Source organism: Crinia signifera, chromosome 9, assembly GCF_055691185.1.
Source record: "Crinia signifera chromosome 9, ASM5569118v1, whole genome shotgun sequence".
NCBI classification, from domain to species: Eukaryota; Metazoa; Chordata; class Amphibia; order Anura; family Myobatrachidae; genus Crinia; species Crinia signifera.
The window spans coordinates 84,665,968-84,691,940 of NC_139225.1; the positions used below are offsets into that span (position 1 = coordinate 84,665,968).

General features: G+C 44.3%; 1 protein-coding gene across 1 annotated transcript in view; it reads left to right on the forward strand.

Moving 5' to 3' along the window:
• The window catches only part of STAG2 (STAG2 cohesin complex component), a 115,499-nt gene that overhangs the window by 77,758 nt on the left and 11,768 nt on the right, over window positions 1-25,973 (forward strand). Inside the window, exons 20-29 of the mRNA XM_083159333.1 lie at window positions 862-1,065; window positions 1,260-1,330; window positions 5,294-5,381; window positions 6,471-6,551; window positions 6,639-6,731; window positions 9,392-9,566; window positions 10,479-10,618; window positions 10,838-10,939; window positions 16,193-16,341; window positions 25,666-25,794. Coding sequence (XP_083015459.1) covers window positions 862-1,065; window positions 1,260-1,330; window positions 5,294-5,381; window positions 6,471-6,551; window positions 6,639-6,731; window positions 9,392-9,566; window positions 10,479-10,618; window positions 10,838-10,939; window positions 16,193-16,341; window positions 25,666-25,794 — 1,232 coding nt within the window. The remainder of the gene's footprint in view (window positions 1-861; window positions 1,066-1,259; window positions 1,331-5,293; window positions 5,382-6,470; window positions 6,552-6,638; window positions 6,732-9,391; window positions 9,567-10,478; window positions 10,619-10,837; window positions 10,940-16,192; window positions 16,342-25,665; window positions 25,795-25,973) is intronic.

Here is a 25,973-nt window from a genome sequence, read left to right on the forward strand (position 1 = left end):
TCACTTGTAATGCAAATTTGACATCAGTAACTACCATTCGGATTACATGAGGTTATCCAGGGTATAGCAAGTTAACATAATTTTTCCATTGCCGCTAATTAGTTAGTGCAATCAACTATAGCCATACCAAATTCTTTCATTAATGATGATCGTATCAGACTATGGGCCTGATTCTGGTCCACACAATGCATTGTGTGTGGATCCCCCGTGCAATCATGCGGGGGAGCGGATCAATCAAAATCAGAGCCTATGGGGGGGGGGGTATTCAATCTTCGGGTCACGGCAGACGAGCTTGCTCGCCCGCCGTGACCCAGTCCTGTTCTCGGTCAGCTCGACCGAGAACATGCAGGCGGGATTCAATGTCCCGCCTGCAGCGGGACGAAAAGGGGGTGTGGCCGCGAGTTGCGGCCGAGATGCAGCCGGCAGCTCGTCACTTCCCGGCTGTTCTCGGCAGAACGAGCCCGACAGCTAGAGATGTCGGGCTCGTTCTGCCAGGAAACCCTGTTCAATGCTGTTGGGGAAGACAGCATTGAATAGGGCCCGTCGAGCATCTCCCCCACGGGAGATGCTCGACGGAGATTGCATACCCCCCTAAGTTCCTTAAACTTTATACCCTTTTTTATTTATTTATTTATTTTTTAATTTGCACATTTTTTTAAAACTGTGACGGAATAAACAGGAGACAAATTATTACACTAAAATTTTGTTGAATACTGCTGCATGTTTTTACTTGTGTATTGTTGGCAATTATTATAACGAATGTATGTATTGTGCTGCTTGTTATACCTGTATTTTGAATTATTTAAATAGAAACAATTGGATTTTTCACTGATTTTTTTTTTTTTTTTTTTCATATTTAAGCATTTGGAATCATTACTACGTCAGATAAGGACTATTGTAGAAAAACATACGGACACTGATGTATTGGAAGCATGTTCTAAAACCTATCATGCGCTCTGCAATGAGGAGTTCACAATATTTAACAGAGTGGACATTGCAAAAAGTCAGCTAATTGATGAACTAGCAGATAAGTTCAATCGCCTTCTTGAAGACTTTCTGCAAGAGGTTTGTAGGGATTTTTTATAGTACTGTTTTTATCTGTCATTTCTTAACCATTTCAGTTTGTAATACTGTCTATTAACATCTCATTTAAATAATGGAAAGAAGTTTTGTGTGCCCATCAAAATGACAGACTTTTACAGAAGCAATATTTCATACGGTTTAGTCTTACTGGACTTTCCTCTAATGCCCATTTCCAGGAAGAAGAACCAGATGAGGATGATGCATACCAAGTCCTTTCGACACTAAAGAGAATAACTGCTTTCCATAAGTATGAACATTTCTTTACAAAGATGTTTGTTTTATATATGCTCTTCTAAAATGAGAAGACTTTATCGCATAAGACTTTATTTATTAACAGTTTCTTATATAGCGCAGCAGATTCCATTGCGCTTTACAATAGTAGACAGTGATAAAACAAGCTGGGTAATAACAGACAGACTTGGAGGTAGGAGGACCCTGCTGCAATCTTACAATCTATACTTTAAGGCTATAGAGATTTTATCATTAACGATTATCAGTTTTCAGTACAAACATGTTTTTCCCATATAAAGTGGTGTTCTTGGCACCTTGATAAAGTGGCATCTGTGACCACGAAACAATGGTAAACCTGCCTAGCTCATGTTTATTTGCGAGTGCCGCCGCCTCCCCTGCAAGTACCCATATTTAACCCCAGATATTACTCTAAATTACTAATGGATAATTCTGGTGTATAGTTTTGACAGATATACATATCAGGCCAGATTTATTTTTTGTGAGTTTTAAAGGATAGGCATCTACAATGTCATGGCTAGGTCATTTTACATATGTGTGATGGGGTTTCTCTTACAATCAGTAACCTTTATCATTACTACTCCGGATGTTGTTTTTTTAAAGAGGATTCTGTATTCTGGGAAGACTAATGGTTTCCACAAAAGAGTCTGGCCTGGGTTTGAACAGTCCATGGGGCAATTGATCATTTACAATCGCAGATAATGTGAGCTTTTGCTTAACTGGTTAACTAAGTTAGAATTTTGGTAACTTTTTTTATATAGTCTTTGTACTAAGATACTATGATTACGCAACAGATTAAATAAAATCTGAATTTAATGGCTTTAATTCAGGGGTCTTCAAACTATTTTGCTCTGGGATTCCATCAGACAATAAAAATAATTACAGGACCCCAGGTACTGCAGAAGGTCATCACATCACATGTGTAGTCAGCAGACAGCACATGCATGGCAGCATTGTGGGAGCACAAAATGATGTGAGGAGGCCAAAATAACAGACAATTCAACAGATATTTCAGACTCCTTGGGTGACATTCTATGCTTTGCGCTAAATGCGCATGTTTTATTCGCGCGCCATATCGCCGCAAATTGCCTTTTTGCAAATCGCACTTTTCAGTCAAAATGCGCATATTTAATGTAATGCGCATTGGAGGCTGAAAAGTGCGAAGAGGGGCGATTTGCGGCGAAGTGTTGCGCTGTATTTAGTCCTGAAAATGTGCGATTTTCATGTCTGAAAATCGCACGTTTGCAGGACAGCACAAAGTTAAAAAAAAAAAAAAAACGAGCGCGGGGTCCCCCGCCCGAGCATAACCAGCCCCGGGCTCACTGAGCCGGTGCTGGTGACATAAAATCAGGGTCCCCGACAAATAGGGGTCCCCTTGATTTCATGAAACCAGCACCAGGCTCAAGGTCCGGCGCTGGTTCCCAAAATATGGGGGACAAAATGACTAGGGGTCCCCCGTATTTAAAGAACCAGCACCGGACACAACCAGCCAGCAGGGTAATGCCACAGCCGGGGGAAACTTATTATATAAGCTCCCGCGGCCAAAGCATTAACCCCCTGGCTGGTCAGCATGGGCAGGGGTCCTGGGGAAGTGGTGACCCCCCCCCCAATGAAGGGGGTCCCCCCCTCCAGGACTTACCAGCCCATGCTGATAGTCCGGGGCTGTCCCCGATGCCCCTGGGCGGTGGGCATCGGGCTGATGGCTTGTGTAAAAAAAAGAAGTAAAACTATTGTTTTATACTGGCGAACTATGAGTCCCAGCAAGCCTACCCCGCATGCTGGGACTTGGAGAACCACAAGTCCCAGCATGCGGGGCATTAAAGGGCCCGCTGGCACTTGTAGTTCTGCAGTACAAAAAATAGTTAACAAAAACACACTGACACACTGTAAAATAAAAGTTTAATACACACAAAACACACACACACTGATACTTACCTACCTTGAGCCCGTAGGTCGGTCCCTGGATCCTGGGTCCGTCCTCCAGGGCAGAAGAGTCCGGTTCCGGGGCCTTGGTCCTGGTTCCGGGGCTGGTCCTGGGGTTCCGGGGCTCCTGGGCTGCAGAATCCGGGGTCCGGGATCCGAGGTAGTCCCCAGGGGTACCCAAGGAAGCAAATCCAACTCACCTGGTCCCCGGCGACGACCTCGGAATCCTCTCCGGTGACAGCGCTGCTCCCATCTGGTACCCGGCTCGCAGGACTTTGACAGGCGCAGAGATGTTTCCTCCTCGGCGTCTCTGCACAGAATGATTTCTTGGCCAATCAGGAGCAGAGAAAGTCAGCTCCTGATTGGCCAGAAATCATTCTGAATACAGACGCCGAGGAAGTAACATCTCAGCGCATCTAGAGCAAAGATGTTTCCTCCTCGGCGTCTCTTGTTAGAATGATTTCTGTCCAATCAGGAGCCGACTTTCTCGGCTCCTGATTGGCCAAGAAATCATTCTGTGCAGAGACGCAGAGGAGGAAACATCTCTGCGCCTGTCAAAGTCCTGCGAGCCGGGTACCAGATGGGAGCAGCGCTGTCACCGGAGAGGATTCCGAGGTCGTCGCTGGGGACCAGGTGAGTTGGATTTCCCTCCTTAGGTACCCCTGGGGACTACCTCGGACCCCGGATTCTGCAGCCCAGGAGCCCCGGAACCAGGACCAAGGCTCCGGAACCGGACTCTTCTGCCCTGGAGCCCCGGAGGATGGACCCAGGATCCAGGGACCGACCTACGGGCTCAAGGTAGGTAAGTATCAGTGTGTGTGTGTGTGTGTGTGTGTGTGTGTGTGTTTTGTGTGTATTAAACTTTTATTTTCCAGTGTGTCAGTGTGATTTTGTTAACTATTTTTTGTATTGCTGAACTACAAGTGCCAGCGGGCCCTTTAATGCCCCGCATGCTGGGACTTGTGGTTCTCCAAGTCCCAGCATGCGGGGTAGGCTTGCTGGGACTCATAGTTCGCCAGTATAAAACAATAGTTTTACTTTTTTTACACAAGCCATCAGCCCGATGCCCACCGCCCAGGGGCATCGGGGACAGCCCCGGACTATCAGCATGGGCTGGTAAGTCCTGTAGGGGGGGGACCCCTTCATTGGGGGGGGTCCCCCACTTTCCCAGGACCCCTGCCCATGCTGACCAGCCAGGGGGTTAATGCTTTGGCCGCCGGAGCTTATATAATAAGTTTCCCCCGGCTGTGGCATTACCCTGCTGGCTGGTTGTGTCCGGTGCTGGTTCTTAAAATACGGGGGACCCCTAGTCATTTTGTCCCCCGTATTTTGGGAACCAGCGCCGGACCTTGAGCCTGGTGCTGGTTTCATGAAATCAAGGGGACCCCTATTTGTCGGGGACCCTGATTTTATGTCACCAGCACCGGCTCAGTGAGCCCGGGGCTGGTTATGCTCGGGCGGGGGACCCCGCGCTCGTTTTTTTATTTTTTATTTTAACCCTTTCTTTTATTTTTTTACAGCAGAACCCTGCACAGAACATTGCGATCTGTGCAGGGTTCTTGCTAATTCGCCAAACAGACCATGGTCTGAAATAAGTGCGATTAATTAGGCACCTAAAAAATGCGATGTGCAAATGCGCATTGCATTAAATAAGCGACTTCTATACTTTTGTATTGGAAAACATCTGGATGCGATAAAAATGAGAATTAATCTCGCACTTTTACTCAGCATACCTTAACGCACATAATATGCGATTTCAATCCCTTAGCGCATCCCATTAAATTAACGATTTAATGGGAAAATGCGATATCGCCATTTTGTGGTCTAATTAACGCAAAAAAACGCTAATCGCAGACCATAGAACATCACCCTTTGAATCAATGACTGAGGTTAGAGAAGTCATCATCCTGATGGTCAGCAACATGGAGTCGCGACCCCATGCTGAGACGGTCAGGACCCACAGTTTGAGAACCGCTGCTTTAATTCATTTAACATAATAAATGTAAAGTACTAAGAGATACTGTTGTATGTTTTTTAGTGCACATGATCTCTCAAGGTGGGATTTATTCAGCAGCAATTATAAGCTATTGAAAACTGGTATTGAAAATGGAGACATGCCAGAGCAGGTTAGTGTTTCACTACTCTATAGGTTCTCTATGTCCAGTGTTCTCCGCAGATTTTTTTTCCAGCTGGGTGGGGTCTTCGCAATAAAAAAAAGTGAGGCACTGTCAGAGGGGAGTATTTAGCACCGCATATTGACACTCATTTCAGTTTAAAAAAGTCTCTCATCCCACACTATTTATTTATTAACTGTTTCTTATGCAGCGCATACATATTCCGCAGCGCTTTACAGAGTATAGTTGAACATTCACATCAGTCCCTGCCCCAGTGGAGCTTACAATCTATATTCCCTACCACATGCACACACAGACATTATAGGATTAATTTTGTTGGGTGCCAATTAACCTACCAGTATATTTTTGGATTGTGGGAGGAAACAGGAGTACCCGTAGGAAACCCACGCAAGTACGGGAGAACTCCGTACAGTTAGAGCCATGGTGGGAATCCACACTACGAAACACATACTAAAAATCCAGACATTGCGCACCGTTGGGTCGCATTCCAATAATTGACACTGTAATGCCCACTACATGTCACACACCCATTACATGCTGTAATGCCCATTGTACGTTATGAAATGCACTGTAATGCCCATTGCACATTATGCCGCGCCGTAATACCTATTACATATTAAACCACACGCCATAATGCCCATTACATTACCACAGGTCGTTGCAACGGTTTGCATGGTTAATTACCCCCCCCCCCCCCCATTGCGCTGGAAAGAGCAAGTCCCGACCATGATGAGATGGGAGACGCGTCGGAGGGAGGGAGCCCCGGCTACAGTGAGCGTAGCACAGCAGCAATATTGGAGGTTCTGTCTGTCCCTTGCGGCTGGTGCTCATGCCGCCGCATGTTCAGCCTGGCTGCATGGACACGGTTAGAGCATGGCTTCCGGGTGGCTGCTCTTACAAGAGTTTGGCAGTCCGGAGAAATTGCTCCACTGATACCTCCGCTCTGCCTGGCCAGGCTGCCAGGGGAATGCCGGGCTGCAGGGTGCACCTTGCCGTGCTGACTGCCCATAGAAATAATGTTGGGGAGAACACTATATTTGTGTATTGAATTAATATCCTGTTTGTTAATGTTTTTTGCAGATTGTTATCCATGCTTTACAGTGCACCCATTATGTTATTCTGTGGCAACTCGCCAAAATATCAGAGAGCGGCTCAACTAAGGTATTTCTTTACTATAGATCTTTTCATCCATATGTAGCTTATTAGCAATGCACTAATAATTTTGATTAAATTTGCTTATATTTGTAGGAAGAATTGATAACATTAAAGAGACAAATGAGGGTGTTTTGCCAAATATGTCAGCACTACCTTACCAATGTGCACACTGCTGTAAAAGAACAGGTTGGTAACTTACTTTATAGCATCTTTTCCACACCTGCCTTAAATTTTTTGACTTTCTTCAATTTCTTGGTTGTCCAGTTTAGGAACATTAATATCATAGCATGTAGCAGCTCAATCAGGAGCTCATGCTCTTCAAAAAATAGAAAAGAGTATTAATTTTTGGGTATGGATAATTGGATAGGCAGGTCTACAAGCATTAGGTGAACACAAGCAATATAATGAAATGGGAAGGTCAAGAGTCAAACGATCAACATGGGGTTTTAAATTTTTTTGTCCCGAATGTCGACAGTCGATATGGACACTAAAAAAGTGCACTGCATACCCTCGCATGGCTCGCTGCACTCGCCATGCTTTGGGCACGGTTCTTCGATGCGCTCGGCATACTATTTTATTCTCCCAAGTAGGGCATGAAATACCGCCTGTTGGCTCCAAAAAAAGTGGAAATCCCCTTGTCGACCTAATGTCTACGTCGACCTAATGTCCCTGTCGATATAGTGACCATATACCTAATTTTTCTTCCTCATGCATGTTTCTTAATACATTTTACTTAAGTGCCTTAGGAGTGCAGGGCTCTTTAGTACCGTTCATCCTATAGCACATTCTAAAACGTGTTTTATTTTATTATTATTTTATGGAATTGGTCTGTACAGCAATACGTAGTGACTGAAGATGCTGTGCAATTAAGATAAGGGACTACTCTGTGTAGTTTGAGGCTTGGTCAGCTAATAGCAGATATTGTATAGTGCAGAGCTCCTGATGATGTGAAGGTGTGATATGTTTATATGGCTATAAAGTGTTGTAAGCTGGGTACGCATCAGAGTATGGGGGCCGGCCAGAGGGCCAGCATTGGTAAATGCATATTGCCGATGCTGTCAGCGATGAACGTTGTCTGCCTGTATAGACAACAGAGCACATTGCTAACCATATTATAATTATCATTCAGGATGGTTGTTGTTGTTATCGTGCATTATGTTAATGGTATAATCTAGTGTTTACCCCCCTTTAATGTACTTAGGTATACATTTTGGATGGCAGGTTTTGTGCACAGCAACATGAGTGTACCCTCACATATTGCCAGTGTCTCCCAAAAGGATAAATCAGAATTGTATTATTTTGTTTTTTTTACGTGTTATATTTTTTTCTCTAAAATCCATTGTGGGACACTTGGCACCCACAATTTATACCCTAGTTCTCCCGTTTTAATTTCCACTTGATTGTTGTAGGAAAACATTATTTTACTTTCCCATTTGATGGTGTGTACTTAGACAGTGATGGTACTTGTGTATTATCAGGGCGCCTAATTTGCCTACGTACGCCGGCGTGGAGATCGTATCGAGTGTTATATAGTGGGAGGAGCAGGGTCCCCAGAGCCATAATCTTTTATATACTGTATTTGTCATCTGTTATTTGTCTGTTTATACATTCGGACATTGTTGAACCTATTTGCATGAAACCAACGCAAGGTGGCTTGCTTGGGTTCAGATTAGGTTCACTAGAGCCTTGATCTCTGCTGCCTGCTGAGGAGGAGAAGCAGCAGCATCCCTCCAAGCTGCTGTCGGCGGGGGTGGGAGGAGAGACAGCTGCCCGTTGTGGCTGGCGGGAAACAGCTGTTGTCTCAGCTTACCGGCTTCCCGCTGGGGAGGAGAGGCGGTGTCCTGTTGCTGCCGCCTTTTAGCTCAAAACTGCTGTCAGTGGGGGTGGACAGTGAGAGCAGAGGTAGGCTGCTGCCCGCAGCATTCAGCAGGGAGCAGCAAGTAGTCTCTGATCTTGCAGCTACTAGTTTCCATACACTGCAGGGACCCCGCCACTGATATAACATACACTGTAGGGAGCCCCTAAGATGTGCTGCGCTGCCCAGGTAGAATCCCCCCGTCGTGTCCATACCTCCAGCGTCTGGCTGTATTGCCGGACAGAGACTGAGTGCTGCCTGTCCTGTGGTGAGTGTTGCTGCTCCAGTCCTGCGGCTCCTGTCCTGCTCCCAGGCTCAAATTCAATCCTGCTCCCACTGTGGGGAGGGGGGGGGGGGTTTGGGGCAAGACGCTGGACACAAAACTACCTGCAAAACTGATTAATTTATTGGGGGGGGGCGCACGGCTGCCCAGCATTGTTGTGGATGGTTGCCATGACGGGCTGGGTAGTGGCGTGGTCAGGATGTCGGGACCGCTGTCACTGCTGCCGCCGTGCACTCGCTGTGTGTCACTCACTCCTTCTCACTATAGTGCACTCCTCTCCTCCGTTGGCCAGTGCAGGACCGCGCACAAGTCCTGTCCCCCCCAATAAATTAATCAGCTTTGCGGGAGGACCCCCCTGGAGCCTGGACCGGCCACAGGTGAGCAGGAGCCGTTTTCACGATCGGTTTCACACCGCAAACCAATACCAGGTATTTAGATGCGGTGTGAAAGGGGGTAAACTTCCTCTGACCCGTTTTAAAAAAAACTTTTAAATACCTGGTCTAAAGCAGGTTTTGCGGTCTGAAAGCAGCATAAATGTTTAGAAATATTTGTATTTACACTATTAGTTTCTGTTACTTGCACTGCAGATGGTACTTTTTTTTGGTTTCTTGATGATAATGATGAATTCTGTAGTCAACGTTATATTACTATGCTTAATATTGCACATTATGACTTCTTTTTTGTTGCAATATTTTTTTCTTTTTCTAGGCATTCACTATTCTCTGTGATGTGCTAATGATCTTCAGCCACCAGATTGTAGTTGGGGGACGTGATCTATTGGAGCCACTTGTGTATTCCCCAGATTCCTCGTTGCAGTCAGAACTGTTAAGCTTTATTTTGGATCATGTCTTCATTGACCAGGATGATGATAACAACAGTTCAGGTAAACATTCAGTGGTTAATTTAATTTCACGGGAGCAGAACAAGGTGTCCTTGAAATGGCACCACAACCCGACCTAGCACTGAGCTCTATGGGGCTGCAAACAAAAATGTGAGAGTCTGGTGGCACCACGAAGAGCGATTTGGCTCTGCAGCAATGCATTACGGTTATTTTCTATTCTGGATCAGTTGGTCACCAACTAGTTGTTAGACATGCACATTAGGTTGACATGCACATTAGGTTGACATGCACATTAGGTCGACATGTTTTTTTTTTTTTGTTATTTTTGCTAAATATATTTTTTTACCCTTATGTCGACAGTCAACATAAAAACTAAAATGTACATTCTCGCCGTACTTCGGGCTCGGTGCCCTAGTGCAGGCATTCCCAACCACGGTCCTCAAGGCACACCAACAGTGCAGGTTTTAGTGATATCCAGGCTTCAGCACAGATGGTTTAATCAGAATCCCTCAGATACTAATTAAGTCACCTGTGCTCAAGCCTGGATATCTACAAAACCTGCACTGTTGGTGTGCCTTGAGGACCGTGGATGGTAGATCATGACCCGTGTGAAATGTTTTCCTGCGAATGGATCAAAAGTAAAGTTTTAACTTTGATTTGTAAACAAACAATACAATGTGCATTTCTTAATTAACAATTGGTCAGCTGCGGAGAACTTATTCTTTAAAATCATACCTCATGTAATGATTTTGGTTAAGTATGAAGGTAGAAAAAGGGATAGTGACCAAAAATTACCTTCTAGAAATAATATATATGATTGGAGACATAGTTTCTGCTATACATAATTTCAAATGTTTTTATACATTGTAAATCATGTAAAAAACCATCTTTGGAAACACAAATATTTTCCCTATATTTAGATAACTTTTGAAGTAACATTGAATTTTTTTTAAGATGGTCAACAAGATGATGAAGCCAGCAAAATTGAAGCATTGCACAAAAGAAGAAACTTACTTGCAGCTTTCTGCAAGCTCATAGTATATAATGTGGTTGAAATGAATACTGCTGCAGACATCTTCAAACAGTATATGAGGGTATGTTCACAATGAGTTGGTACTTACGTTAGTTTTGGCAAATGTACTTGAAGACATGCACTACGCAGTTACCTAAACTTCAATACCAGATGCATGTAGCAAGTATATAGTATTTAAATTGAGCCATACACTTAACATTGCTTATAGTGTCACGTGAGCTTTTAGAAGCCCATAACTTTATTATTAGTTTTTTTCATTATCTGATCATTCCATTTTCAGTATTACAACGACTATGGGGATATCATCAAAGAAACTATGAGTAAAACCCGACAGATTGACAAAATCCAGTGTGCGAAGACACTCATTCTAAGTTTACAACAGGTAAGCAGGGTATTATTTTTATTTGAGTCATTGGTCCCTTGTTTAGATATTATTTTAATATTATTTTATGTAACTAAGGTAGTTTGGCTTTTCAAAAAAATTAAATGTTTAATTGGTACTTGTTTCCTAGCAGGGTGCCCAGTACACATTTAGCATACTGGGCTATTGTCCGTAGTGAAATCGCATCGCGCAGCGTGTATAGTGCTATGCGATGCAAAGCGATGTCCATATGAAATGCACAGGAGTGCTTATACAATCAAATATCGCATTGAATCACAGGGCACCAGATGCAATGCGATGCGATCTGATATTTCATAGTAGAAGCACCCATACAATGAGATGTGATGGGTGCTTACTATAAGAAGTAATGACGTGATGTGTGCATAGTATTATATGTGATGTGTGCATAGTATGATAGGTGATGGGTGCTTACAATTGAAAGCACCTATGGCATTGTTTAGCGTCAACTCCAGTGTCAACGCCACCCATAAGCGTGCGCTCGCCACGCTTCGGGGTGGCGTGGATAGTGCTGGTGTTTTAGGAACACATTCACACCTGCAACATCATACAGCTGACACAGTAATGACGACATGCATTAACTAATAATTAATTTACTTAAATATATGAAAAAGCAGAACGATCAAGATAACAGCAACAATTAATCAATTAAAAACAGTAAAACATTAATAACAAAGAATCACAGTAAAAACATCATTATTTAACAAACACTTAATCAGCCTTAGGGAGGGGGGTAAGTGCTCCCAGGATTCTGTAAAATGGGCTATCCCCACCCAATGTTTTTCTCCACATGGACTCCTGGAGATAGGAATTGAGCATGTGGCGTGCTGTACCTTTGTGGCGCTTATTGCGCCGTTTGCACGCGTCCCACATTCGCTCCACATTTTGGACGTGACTATAAAGTTAACTATATTCACTTGGGCATGCTGATACCCAGCAAGTTCAAGTTGCTCAGTGTTGTACGCCCTCCAAGCGCCACATGGATTCCTTGACAGAAAGGCGCATCACGTGGCCATTTGCGCAATTCTGCGCCACCGGAAGCAGCTGGTGCCCTTGAAAAACCGCAATCTCCTCCGTCTGAGGCAGTATGAAGATATTCATGGATGAAGCCATCTCGATAATCGCAATACGTATCTCAAAAATCACAATTAATCACCACCAGCTCTGAGGTATGCTTCTTCTCAAGACAGAATATCACCTCAGAGTGATTTCTGAGAGGATCTGACAGGGGGCGGGAAAATCGCATCGCATGCTACTATAATGAGTAATGCAATGCGATTTGACAACGTTTGCGTACGTAATAAATCTGGGCGCGCTGCTAGGAAACAAGTACCGTTTAATTTTATACCGGCTACTTGTTCACGATCAGACATGAATGAGTAATATTTGGTAGAGGAGTTGTCGTTGACCACCAAGTTTCCTAGTGTATCTTATTCCATTCAGTCTCCTGATCACCAAACCCACTGCCAAATCTAAGCACATCGTTCTTTCTTCACTCTTATGGACATCTTTGCTACCTTAGCCCACACTTTCACACAGGACTTTTAACTCTTATCTCCAGGCCATCCTAATGGCTGCTTTTTTGCTAACTTGTCGCTCGATCCACTCTGTAACTTCATTGTTCCTACACGAGCTCATATTGCTTCATCCCTCACCCAACATTATTTTCCGTGACATCTCTAATCCCATCCCCTCCCCCACCGTCCCACCCATCCACTTCACTTCTCATTGCTATGCTAACTTTTTTCTAATTAACTTTCTATTTTAGCCTCTGATTCAATCTACCTTACAAATTTAATTAATACCAGGTCTTCAGTCTACCCACCTCGTTTTGTCTTCACACAACGGGTGAAATTTAATAGGATGAGAGATTTGAAAAAGAAAACTCCATTTTTTATTAAAGCGGCAAGCATTTACACTTCAGAATCAAACTGGTTTTGCAGTGTAAATGATTGTAGCTTTAAAAAACTGGAGATTTCTTACCAAATCTCTCACTTTCTGAATCTCCCATACTATTAAATTCCTACCTATTTCAGGCAGTGTCTAGCAAAAACTACTCTTACTTATTGGAATGTCACCACATTTTCAGTAGGTCTTAATTAGGTCATGAGAAGCAAATACACACACACACACAACACATACACGCACACAAAAATTGTTAAAACAATTACTACAAGGGGGCGTTTTTCTGCTTATTTATTTGAAATGCATCAGATATGCATTTCCTTTTAACTTTTTTATTTCCATCACCCTTATCACTATTTACAGTAAACAACATCCTCACAATGTTTTTGTTCTCAAATTTTCTTAAAAATCTAAATTATGTTAAATTCACAAGCACGTGCGTCAATTGTGAAACTGTTATACCAAAACAGGTATTCAGTACTAGAAGCTTTGCGGCGTTTATGTTGATTTTGCGAACACATTTTTTAAAAAAGGACAAACCGCGAACCAGCAACAGTGTCATGGGCACTCCAAGTCTCACTAATGAGCCTGGGTCCGATCTCACATAAGAGCTTCTCTAGTCAAAAAAGTTACTACTTGCATCAATGGAAAGGATCTGTTCAAAGTCAACTTAATTATAAAGCTCTATCAGCAAGGTACAGAGTAAAGTGGTGTATGTAGAATGTATTTGGCCTAGGGCCAAATAGCAAGATAGTCTAGATCTAAAGTACATCTAAAGTGCAGTTAGCCAAAACCGCGTAGTTAAAATTTATCATGAGCCAGAATCGCACCATGTGTACACAGCTATACAGTCCAATGGCAAATATAAATAAAATGATCCTTAGAAGCCTCTTATCTGTTGAAAACTGAAAAGAAGTTTTCTGTCGAACTCTAAAATATTCTGGACAGTGCTTTATGTGAACTACTAACAAAGTTTTTTGTAAGGATGTTTTCATGGGTTATTTTTTCCTGAGAAAATTAAGGCAGTTCACGGAATTCATGCTTTATCATACAAAATTCAAGCAGTCTACCCCAGCAATACCACTAGCATGTTTCAACCGTTAAGGTCTTAGTCAATTATTAGATTGGTTAGAATGTCCATGCTGCCATCCGTCTACCATGATAAGAGCATACAGTGGGCACATGCGCATCAGAACTAGATCATGGAGCAATGGACGTTGGTGGCCTGGCCTGATAAGTCATATTGCTTCTGTATGATGTTGATGACTAAAGGCCCATACACACTGGCGACTTTGAGCTTAAAGCCGCTCAAAACTACCTGTTTGAGCGACTTTCAGCTCAAAGCCGCCCAGTGTGTATGCCCCGGCGGTGAACGCTGCTGCGCGCTCCCGCATCATCGCCAGGAAAGACGCTCATCTGCTGGTAATACCAGCAGATGAGCTGCGTTGAGGACGGCTTTGCATAGCTCTGCGCTATGCAACACCATCCTCCCCCTTCTGTCGGCACCGGGCAGGGGGAAAGCCGCTCAGTGTGTATGCACTGAGCGGATTGACATCATCACTGTCCATACACGCTGGGCATAGTCGCCCAGTGTGTATGGACCTCTAGTTTCTGTGCATTGTTTACTTGGGGGTGAGATTGCACCAGGATGCACTATGGAAAGAGAGCACTCTAGCTTTGTAATGCACTGGACAATGTTGTGCTGTGAAGCCTTGGATCCATATAAATGTTATACCACAAACCTGAAACTTGTTGAAGATCAAGTACACCCCTTTAGGGCAATGGTATTCCCTGATGTTAGTGGCCACTATAAGCAGATAATGCACACTAACACTGAAACAATTGATTGCCAATGATTTGAAGAACATGGCATAGAGTTCAAGGTTTTGACTTTGCCTCAGAGTTCCCCAAATGTCAATCCACTCCAGTATCTGAGGGATGTGCTGGAAAAAGGATATATTCAAGGAGACTCCACCTCGCAATTTATAGGAATGAAAGGATCTGATGCTAATGTTTGGGTGCTAAGTACCGCAAGCTACGAACATTTAACATTTTCCAGACCACCTAGCTGGTGCATAGGTGTATTCATTACTCACTGACACATTTTTATTTATTTATTTATTTACAGCTTCTTATATAGCGAAGCAGATTCCGTTTTAATTAATGCCCCTTTCCCACTGCAGCTCTTAAACGGTATATTGCCGTTTTCCCCCCACAATTTACCGTTTAAGGCTGCAGTGGGAAAGCGCCAGAGTTGAAATACCGGTTAAAGTTAACCGGTATATCAACTCGTTTTAAAAGCAGAGTCCTACATGTTTAAATACCGTTTTAAGGCAGTGGGAATGCCTCTTAAACGGTATTTAAAAATCCCACACTAATTCCCCCTCCCCTGGTACCTTTCCTGGAAGGGTACCTGCACAGCACCCACCCCCTCCCCTGGCACTTACCTGCGTGGGGGATCCGGGCAGCGGGGTCCGGCATCATGGCATGGGCACAGCACTTCAGGTCCCTCCCTGTGGCTTGTGATGGATGCAGGGCAGCGGGGTGGGGTCCATTTGGGATCCGGGCAGTCCCTGGGGCTGATGGTAACTAGTAGTTCCCACTATGCGCATGTGTATTGAGCGCCGTGCATATAAATGAGCAGCTCATTATATATGCGCATATGTAATGAGCGGCTCATTTATATGAAGGGCGCTCAATACACATGCGCATAGAGGGAACTACTAGTTACCATCAGCCCCAGGGACTGCCCGGATCCCAAATGGACCCCACCCCGCTGCCTCCCCACTGCCCTGCATCCATCACCAGCCACAGGGAGGGACCTGAAGTGCTGTGCCCATGCCATGATGCCGGACCCCGCTGCCCGGATCCCCCACGCAGGTAAGTGCCAGGGGAGGGGGTGGGTGCAGGACAAGTACCAGGGGAGGGAGGGTGGGTCCAGGAAAGGTAACGGGGGGGGGGTTGTTATGAAAGACAGGCACTCTTTTTTTAAACGGTTCACTGCGATGGGAAAAGCACTTAAACTGTATTTAAAACGATAATCTGCTGCAGTGGGAATGCTAATACCGTTTTAAATACCGTTTTAAATACCGTTTTAAATACCGTTTAAAAATACCAGTACTTAAAACGGGTCTGCAATGGGAAAGCAGCATAATTGACTTATGATTCTGAGGGGAGATCTGGAAAACATTAACTGATTGTAGCTCTCAAGAACAGGAGTTGGCTAACCCTTTAATAGACCATAATACTTAGTATGTGTGGTTAGTCTTATGGAATGTATTTCCAAGTCATACATCAGAGCAGACTAAAATGTGTTTTTTCTTTTCACAGCTTTTCAATGAGATGATCCAGGAGCATGGCTATAACTTTGACCGATCATCGCCAACTTTTAGCAGCGTCAAAGAACTTGCAAGGCGCTTTGCATTAACGTTTGGACTTGATCAGCTGAAAACCAGAGAAGCCATTGCAATGTTGCACAAGTAATTATATCTTCATTTTTGTCATCTAGATTATGTCACTTAAATTAAAAGGGGCATGGTTATAGATTGAAGTTGGTTTAGTCTATTTTTCTGTAGACCAAAGCCAGTTAAAATATTAGTATTATTGTTTTGAGAGCCAATTGTAGGTGGGTGTGTTAGATGTAAGGGATTTCTTTTGCATCCTATAGAGACTGACACTGAGAATATATAGGGTCCAGTTCTAAGTATGGCACTATTAAGAGTTTTTTTAAAGTACGCAACCTCTTTCACTTCTTTGTCCATTTTTTTCCTATGAGGAAGACCAGACACTGGCCTAGAACAGGGAGAGTGGGGGTGGTATTGCGCTCTACTCAAATACTTGTGGGGTGGTGCAGCAAATGCTGGGTACCGTCTAGTAACCCGGTGGTCGGTTAGTGAGAGATTGGGTGAATTGCGCACTCGTGATAACCAGTAACCTTACTGGGTTGCTGTGTGTCGTATAATGTCTATAAATAAACAGATGGGTGTAATGCAAAGCCACTTAATTTATTTAAGAGGAGATTGGGATAGGCTGACGCGCATGCTTCTGTTGTGTTATGCCTTTAGGTATACAAAGTGTGGATTCGCTAAATGTGCAGTAAATGGCGTCAGCTGGGTTTTGTACAGAGGAGTGAGAGAATAATATGGTAAATAAATTGTGTTTATTTATACTAAAAAATCAGTGTACACATAAACAAAAACACAATGTGCTGTTGCACCATGTACGTTGCCCCTGAGGGTATGAGGGCATCAACGGACCCCTTTGTACCATAAGCCCAGATGGGGTTTGTCTCTTTTGCAAATAACGTATGCAAATAACGTATGTCAATGTCCCGGGCAGGTGAATAGTAGTAGTCTTAGCACTTCAGTGTCGGTGTGGGAAATTAGTCTCCTTCTATGAGTGAAGGTGTGGGGGAGTGCGTGCAAAGGTAGGGTTAAGCAAGGAGCGGCGTCCCGCTGACTTGTCTCGGTACTTGTGTTGTTTCACGGCGCCCGATATATGCTGGTCTTTGTAGTGCTACCACACTTGGACAGGTTCTGGTGCCCGACTTTGCTGGGGGCACCGGTCCGGGAGTCAGGTGGTACCTCCGCTTCCGCTAACCCTTGTTGTTGTCCCACGCTGGCCGGTTGTTGGGGACTGCTGCAGCCGCAGCGTCCTGTATCCGGCAGATCGTCTGCTGCTTCACCAACACTGTCAGGACCGCGACTTCCGGGTAGCAGGTCTCTCGAGACCAACAATGCTGCTTGGAGTCACGTCACTTCAGCGCTGGTGTGCTCAACTCCTCACGGAGGAGACTAGTCTTTGCATATGATGGATGGATTCTTTGCGTTTGGCTGTGACAAATGACAAATTTCAAATGACAACAGTAATTGGGTGAAACCCAAGAGCAATCTCACCGGCAGCCCAGCTGTCACAGCAAGAATCCGCCTCCCCCATGAACACGCCCCCGCCCCCCACGAACTGACATTCAATGAAGGGAGACTCAGACAGGCCTTAAATACGGGACCTACACAGAGCACCAATATCCTTGAAAAAGGCACCTAGTAATGAAACGCATTGGTACACGCACACAGCCAAACCTGGTTGAGCGCACCAGCGCTGAAGTGACGTGACCCCGGGCAGCACTGTTGGTCTCGCAAGACCTGCTACCCAGAAGTCGCAGTCCTGACCGTGCTGGTGGAGCCAGCAGACGATGTGCCGGGTACAGGACGTTGCGGCTGCAGTGCTCCCCAACAACCGGACAGCGTGGGACAACAAGGGTTAGCGAAAGCGGAGGTACCACCTGACTCCCGGACTGGTGCCCCCAGCAAAGTCGAGCACCAGAACCTACAAAGATCAGCAGAGCCAGCCTCCACGCCGTAGATAGGGCAAGAAGCAAGTCAGCGGGATGCCGCTCCTTGCTTAACCCTACCTTTGCCCGCACTCCCCCACACCTTCACTCATAGAAGGAGACTCTAATTTCCCACACGGGCACTGAAGTGCTAAGACTACTACTATTCACCTGCCCCAGGACATTGACATACGTTATTTGCAAAAGAGACATAAAACCCATCTTGGCTTATGGTACAAAGGGGTCCGTTGATGCCCTCATTCCCTCATTCCCTCAGGGGCTCCAAGCAAATTAACATACATGGTGCAACACCACATTGTGTTTTTGTTTACGTGTACACTGATTTTTTTAATATAAACACCATTTATATTCTTTCGCTCCTCTGTACAAAACCCAACTGACGCCATTTACTTCACATTTAGCAAATCCACACTTTGTATACCTAAAGGCATAACACAACAGAAGCATGCGCGTCAGCCTATCCCAATCTCCTCTTAAATAAATTAAGTGTTTTTGCATTACACCAATCTGTATATTTTTAGACATAATGGGGGAAATTTACTAAAGGAAATTTGTAAAAAATTAGGTGTTATTTAGAAATACACTTATTTTTGACATTTACTATCCCGAAAATACGGCAATTCGTATTGATGTGCTATCAATACGAATACGAATTGCCGTATTTTCGGTATTGTAAATGTCAAAAATAAGTGTATTTCTAAATACAAATACACCTAATTTTTTACAAATTTCCTTTAGTAAATTTCCCCCTATACGACACACAGCAACCCAGTAAGGTTACTGGTTATCACGAGTGCGCAGTTCACCCAATCTCTCACTAACTGGCCTAGAACAGGTGGGGTGAAAAAATCCTTATTTCTAGATTGCTTAGAAATGAAGCACGGATTGCTCCATGTGTATGCCCCCGGTGACCAGACACATCGCTATCGCCTGACTAGATATATACTGTATGCAGTATAAATCTAGTTATCACCAGTATTTTCTCCCCAGAGAACACTGGGCGTGAGAGATCGCTCAGCAGCGCTGTGTGCTGAGCTATCTATGTTTAACTGCATCGCTAAGCACAGATGCTCAGTCGCCCTGTATGTGCGGGGCATTAGGGCTGTAAGTATTTTTCTCAATAAGTTGCAGATTTGATTGATTGAAATTCTCAGCCAGCAGCCGCTTACATCATGGGTTTTGCTCTGTCAACTACTGTCCCTGCAAACAGCTGCTTAGCCTCCAAAGTTTCTATTTCCCTAGCATCCATAAGGGATATTGGGGTTTCACTTTGTACGATGTGGTATAGATGGGCTTCAAAGGAGCCTTCACAAATAAAACTTTAAACAGGGTGTGCTGACTCCTCCTCTCTATGCCCCCTCCCACAGCCCAGTTTAGAAAAATGTGCCATCGGGAGAGGATGCTCCAGAGGGTTTTCTTGAATTTATTTACATTTTTATTTATTTGGGTATGCTGGTTGGACATACAGCATGCCTGCGGCTTTTGGGCGGGGATACCGACCTCTTTAGGTGCTGCTCCGGTCACATTCCGGAATGGGTAAGTGTACTGCTTGGCATTGCACCCACGCCCACAGCATGCCTCACACCCCTAACTTGTCCGAAGACGTCAGTGGTGAGTAGAAGATCGGGGACCTGGTTTGGAGGTATATCAAACACAGGGCCTTGAACCTCTTAGAGTTGCCTTTAGAGATGTGTTACATATTCCTGCTGAGAAAACGAAAAACACAGCAGTCTTTTTTTCTTTGCACAGAAAAGGGCTAGTTTCACCTTTCCTGATTCAAAGTATCTGGATTACCTTTTTTAGGAAGGCTTGGGCCTCCCCGGATAAAAAAAAAAATTTTCCCCCCAAGCATCTAGTGTCCACTTTTCCCTTCGCCCTTGAGGGCAACTGGACTTGGGAAATTCTGCCTGCAGTGGATGCTTCCGTTTCTCGTCTGTCAAAGAAGACTGTTTTGCTGGTTTATGAGGCTACTGTCCAAGGCCACGGCTGGACAGTCCACTTTCCTACCTTCTTCTGCTCCACCTGTTAGGCATTCCTTCCCGGACCCTCCCGTGCAGTTTTTTCATGGGGGCTGGTTTCGGGGTAAGCCTAGGGGCACCTTTATTGTTTCTAGGGGTGGCAGGGGGTTGTTGCGTAAGCCCACCTCAGTTAGTTTCCAGGAGACACGCTCTGGCAAGTCTTTGGCCTGACTCCATACCTCTGTCCCTGGGGGACTCAGAGGTGGGAATGCGGTTGCAGTTCCTCAGTCCCGTCTGGTGTAATTTCTGCCAGGATACCTTTGTGAAAAATGTTGTATCCCAGGGGTACAAGCTGGAGATGCGCTCCTAGTAGTGTTGGAAAGGTTGGTTCAGGCCATGGTCATTCTCTCGATCTCACAAAGGGGACAGGGTCATTACTCAAACTTCTTTGTGGTACCAAAGCCAGACGGTTCAGTGCGACCAATTGTGAACCTAAAAATCACTGCATTCTTACCTGAATGTGTTCAAGTTCTGGATGGAGTCCCTGAGAGTGGTGATCTCGGGCCTGGACGTGGGGGACTTCTTATCCTCATTGGAGATAAAGGATCCGTATCTCCACATTCCAATTTGGCCAACCCACCTGGCACACCTATCACTATAAGTTCCAAGGCTCTGCCTTTCGGACTATCCACAGCACCGAGGATATTCTTGAAAGATGATGCTGCTGCGTATGTAGAGGACCAACATTATTCCATACCTGGATGACCTTCTGATAAAGGTGGTTTCTGGGGAACAGCTTTTAGTCAGCATTGGTTGGACCATCCACCTGTTGTCCCAGCACGGGTGAATTCTGAATTACCAGAAGTCTCATCTGGTGCCTACGCACAGGCTTCTCTTTCTAGGGATGATTCTGAACATGGTGGCCCAGAGTCTTCCTCCCTCCGGACAAGGCGAAGATCCTTCAGGAGATTGTCAGGGGTGTTCTGAGACTGGACAGGGTTTCGTTACATCTTTGTATTCGCCTCTTGGGGGAAATGGTGGCGTCGTACGAGGCCATCCAATATGGACGATTCTACGCCAGGAGTCTTCAATTGGATCTCAAATGGTCAAGTTTGTATCTACGCATGTATAGGATGATATGGCTTTCCCCTCAGGACAGAGTTTCACTGATGTGGTGGCTTCATTCGTCCCATCGATTGGAGGGATGGAGGTTCGGGTTCCAGGATTGGATTCTTCTCACGACAAATGTGTACCGGTGTGGTTGGGGCACTGTAGCATGAGGGGTGCAGTTTCAGGGACTCGTGGTCAAGCCATGAGTCCCTTCTCCTAATAAACATCTTGGAACTGCAGGCTATATATGGGGCTCTGCTTCAGGCCTCCAGTCTGCTCCTGAATCAAGCGGTTCAGGTGCAGTTGGACAATGCTATGGCTGTGTAAATTGTCAGGGAGGGACAAAAAGCAGAGCCTGCATGAGTGATATCTCCAGGATTCTCCTCTGGGCAGAAAAACATGTAAAGGCCATTTTCATCCCAGACATGAAAAACTGGGAGGCAGACTTTCTCAGTCGCCACGACCTGCACCCAGGTTTTTTGGCTGATCATGGACATAGATCTGATGAAGTCCCAGCTCAACAAGAAGCTCTATTGTGCCAGGACCAGAGATTCTGGATACGAATTCTGGATACGTTTCCGGTGCTATCCCGGGTGCTCCGCAAGGTCAGGAGGGAGAGGGTGCAAGCAATTCTGATTGCCCCAGACTGGCCTAAAAGAGCGTGGTACGCCGATCTTCTGGCTATGTCAGTGGATGAGCCCAGGCCTCTTCAGCTGAGAAGGGATCTTCAGCAGGCGCCTTTCGTTTATCTGGTCTTAGGTCGGGTTCGTTTGTCGGCTTGGAGGTTGAGCAGCAAATTTTGGCCTGGAAGGGTATTCCCGGGAAACGTGATCTCAAACCATGATTCAGGCTAGGAAGCCGGTGACGTCAAAACACTATCATCTGATATGGAAACGATATGTGTCTTGGTGTGAGGGGAGACGCTGTTCTCTGACTATTTTCCATCTGAGTTGTTTCCTACATTTTTACAGGCTGGCGTCGATATCGGTCTACATTTTGGCTCTATTAAGGTGCAGAGATCAGCCTTATCCATTTTCTTTCAGAATATGTTGGCTTTGTTACTGGAGGTTTAGACCTTTATACAGGGAGTTCTGCACATACGCCTCCTTTTGTACGCCCACAGCTCCGTGGTATCTGTCTGTGGTTTTGACTTTTCTACAGTCTTCCTGGTTTGAATCATTGGACTCTGTAGAGGATAAGTTCCTTACTGTATGTGGAAACCGGTTATGCTTTTGGTTTTGACCTCAGCTAGGCATGTCCTTGAATTTGGGGCATTGCCATGTGAAAGCCCCTATTTGATTTTTTTATGAGGACAGGGCGGAACTCATTCGCAGTTTCTGCCAAAGGTGGTTTTGGTGTTTCACCATAACCAGCCGATTGCGTTCGGCTTAATAAACAATCACAGCTAGTCCTTTGCTTTTCAAATTTGTGCTTTGATCTTATGTCGGCACAGTATACAGGTGCCCTAATTTTACATGATCGGTGCAGTTAGAGAACTGTATCCTTCCTTAGTTTGATCCTGTTGACTGCTCCACATGTGGGTGTGCTCCTTTGCCAGTTTTGACAGCAGCACAGCCTTTTTACCTATGCAGCACAGTGATTGTAAATCCCCTGTTAGTTCAACTTCCCATCCCTCTATTCTCTATAGAGGAATCTAGTTTACTATAGAAAGGTAGATTTTATAATTATTTTTTTCCTGTACATATACTAAGGCATTAGACATCACGTTATTTTCTGGTGGCCAACAAATAAAAATTTTTTTGTTGGTTTATTCCTGTTTCATGATTTTACCCTGGGATATTTGCCGAAAGGAAGAAAAAAGAAAAAAAAAAAAACTGGGGTGAAATGTAATATGATGAGAGATTCAGAAAGTGAGAGATTTGGTAAGAAAGCTCCAGTTTTTTTAAAGCAGCAATCATTTACACTGCAAAGGCAAACTGGTTTTGCTGTGTAAATGATTGCCGCTTTAAAAAAACTGGAGCTTTCTTACCAAATCTCTCACTTTCTGAATCTCTCATCCTATTACATTTCACCCCTGGTGTCTATTGTGATTCCAGGCAGATGGTAAAATTGGGCTATTCAAATTAACCCATTATTGCACAAAAATACATAGGATCTGTGAAAAATCATGGAACTATGCAATTTCACGGATGCATGCAAAAAACAATTGACAGTAAGCATTGTCATCAGGGCTAATAGGATAGCGTTATGGACAGTAATTTGCCATGGCTAGTAGGATATTGGCCCTGATATTGTAATAAGATTAATGTAAAAAAAAAAAAGAAGGTGGCAAAGCCAAAATTACAGGTGCCATGTTAGCGAGCAAAGAGCCTTGTTTCGTTCTTTTAGCCTCAGCAGACACTGCTGAGCTGGTTTGGGTTAGTGCCTTAACCCAGGCTGTGCTTGCAGAAAGCTGTGTAAAGGTGGTTGGAATTTTTTTAAGAGGTAGAATGGTACTTGTTTCCTAGCACGGCGCCACCGATTTTGATTGTATCCATTGGGTCGGAAAAATCGTGTAGATCGCATCGCATGCCAACCAAATCGCATGCGACGCGATCGACTCGATTTTTACATTGGAATCAATGTAAAATGGTCCGAGACCCGATTTTACATTGATTTTAATGTAAAAAGCCCCAAAACCCCCCATTTTAATACCAATCCCCCCAAGTTTTAAATGTCCCCCCCCCCATTGTTAACGCCACCCCACTATTGACGTCAACCTGAAGCGTGGCGAGCGCAGCGAACCCGCGAGGGGCGGCGGTACGCGTCATCTGACCTTTTCATACCCCTAATATTCACGTCGGCGATTTTATAAAGTGTGGCGAGCGCAGCGAGCCACCGAGACAAAAGCGTGGCGAGCGCACACGGATACCTTCACAGGTATACGCGTCCCCTCGCGGGCTTCACAGGTATCCATGTCCCTGCGCGGGGCTCGCCACGCTTCAGGCTCGGTGGTTCGCTGCGCTCGCCACACTTTATAAAGTCAACTCCATGCTGACATGGATAGTAGGGCTATGAAAAGGTCGGAAGACGCGTACCGCCGCCCCTCGCGGGCTCGCTGCGCTCGCCACGCTTCGGGTTGGCGTCAATAGTGGGGTGGCGTTAACAATGGGGGGGGGGGGGGGGGTGGGGCATTAAACATACTTTTTAATCATATTCAATGTTTAACCATATTCAATGTGAAATGGGCCATATTGGCCCATTTCACATTGTCACCTATGTAAAATTGGGTTGATTTTCACTTTAAAAATAATTTAACATTATTATTAGGGGCCGCGATCAACGCGACTTTGTCTTTCACCAGCAAATTAGCTGGTGATTGACATAACATTGAGTCCATCGCGTTGATTGTATGCCTTAAGTGCCTTAAACTTAAGGCATACAATCAACGAGATGGGAGCCGTGCTAGGAAACAAGTACCGGTAGAATTATGCATGATAAACCTTGGTAACAATAAACTATTTGGATATTAAGGGTTCAGTTTAGCCACTAAAACACAACCGCATTCTTAATCGATTTAGATCAATTGAAATAAAACTTTAGTAAATTTACCCCTATAAGCTCTTTTCTCCCATCAGCTGCACAAAAAGCCTAGTTTTTTTACCTCCTTTCATTTTTATAAGAATCTACTTTATGTGGCAATGCATTAGCACTTAGTGGAAGATGAGCTAGAGGGAGCAGGCATGAAGTGAACAGCTACCAACATTTTTTTTTTTTTTTTACAATTTTACAAAACCTCTTTTATGTTAGTCAGGTGTGGCAAACCGGTCCTTGAGATTTGCCAACAGTTCATGTTTTCCAGACCTGTGGTTCTGTAGATTTGTGTCAGTTAGGAATGAATGCACCAGGTGTATGAAATGTGATTTAGTACCGACTTCACCTGTGCACCAGCTTAGGTGATCTGGAAAACGTGAACTGTTGTCTACCTACCATTGTCAACCAAACCATTGTAACTACACACATTTGCACATGTAGCCCCACCTATAGTCCACAGCCCATGCAAAATATAGAAGTAGGTATGCGGCCAGCAGGTCAGCACTAATAAGGTTGACAGTCAAGTCACCATGCTAAATATAATGCGTGGCAAGAATGACTACTTTGTTTTACCCAGTGATCTCTTGCTCTAGTCATACTCGGGGCTGGGCTATTGATGACTCCTGAGGAAAACTATGGCTAAAGGCTGGCAATGTAGGCACATTTATTATGAAAGCAAATAGACATGCAAAATGTTTAATTTGTCAAAATTGTTGACCTCATTACTGTTTAATTTCGATATACTTTTTTTTTGTTGAAAGTAGCATGTGTGATATAAAGATTTATTTACAAATTGATTCTACTTTTGGAAATTTGTCATTAAAAAATATATATATATATATTTCTTCTAGAGATGGTATTGAATTTGCCTTCAAAGAGCCAAGCCCGCAAGGGGAAGTCCATCCGCCTCTAAATATGGCTTTCCTTGACATTTTAAGTGAATTTTCATCTAAACTGCTGCGACAGGACAAAAAAACAGTGTAAGTACTTTCAATCATTTTTCTTCATGTTGGTTTTTTCTAGATATTGTTTTGATTCCATGTAATTTTTTTTTTTGCATTTATTATAAAGAATATATATATTTTCTAATGACCATGGATATTTGCCAAAATATAAATATTTTACATATGGCCTGTACAATGTCACAGCAGTTTTATAT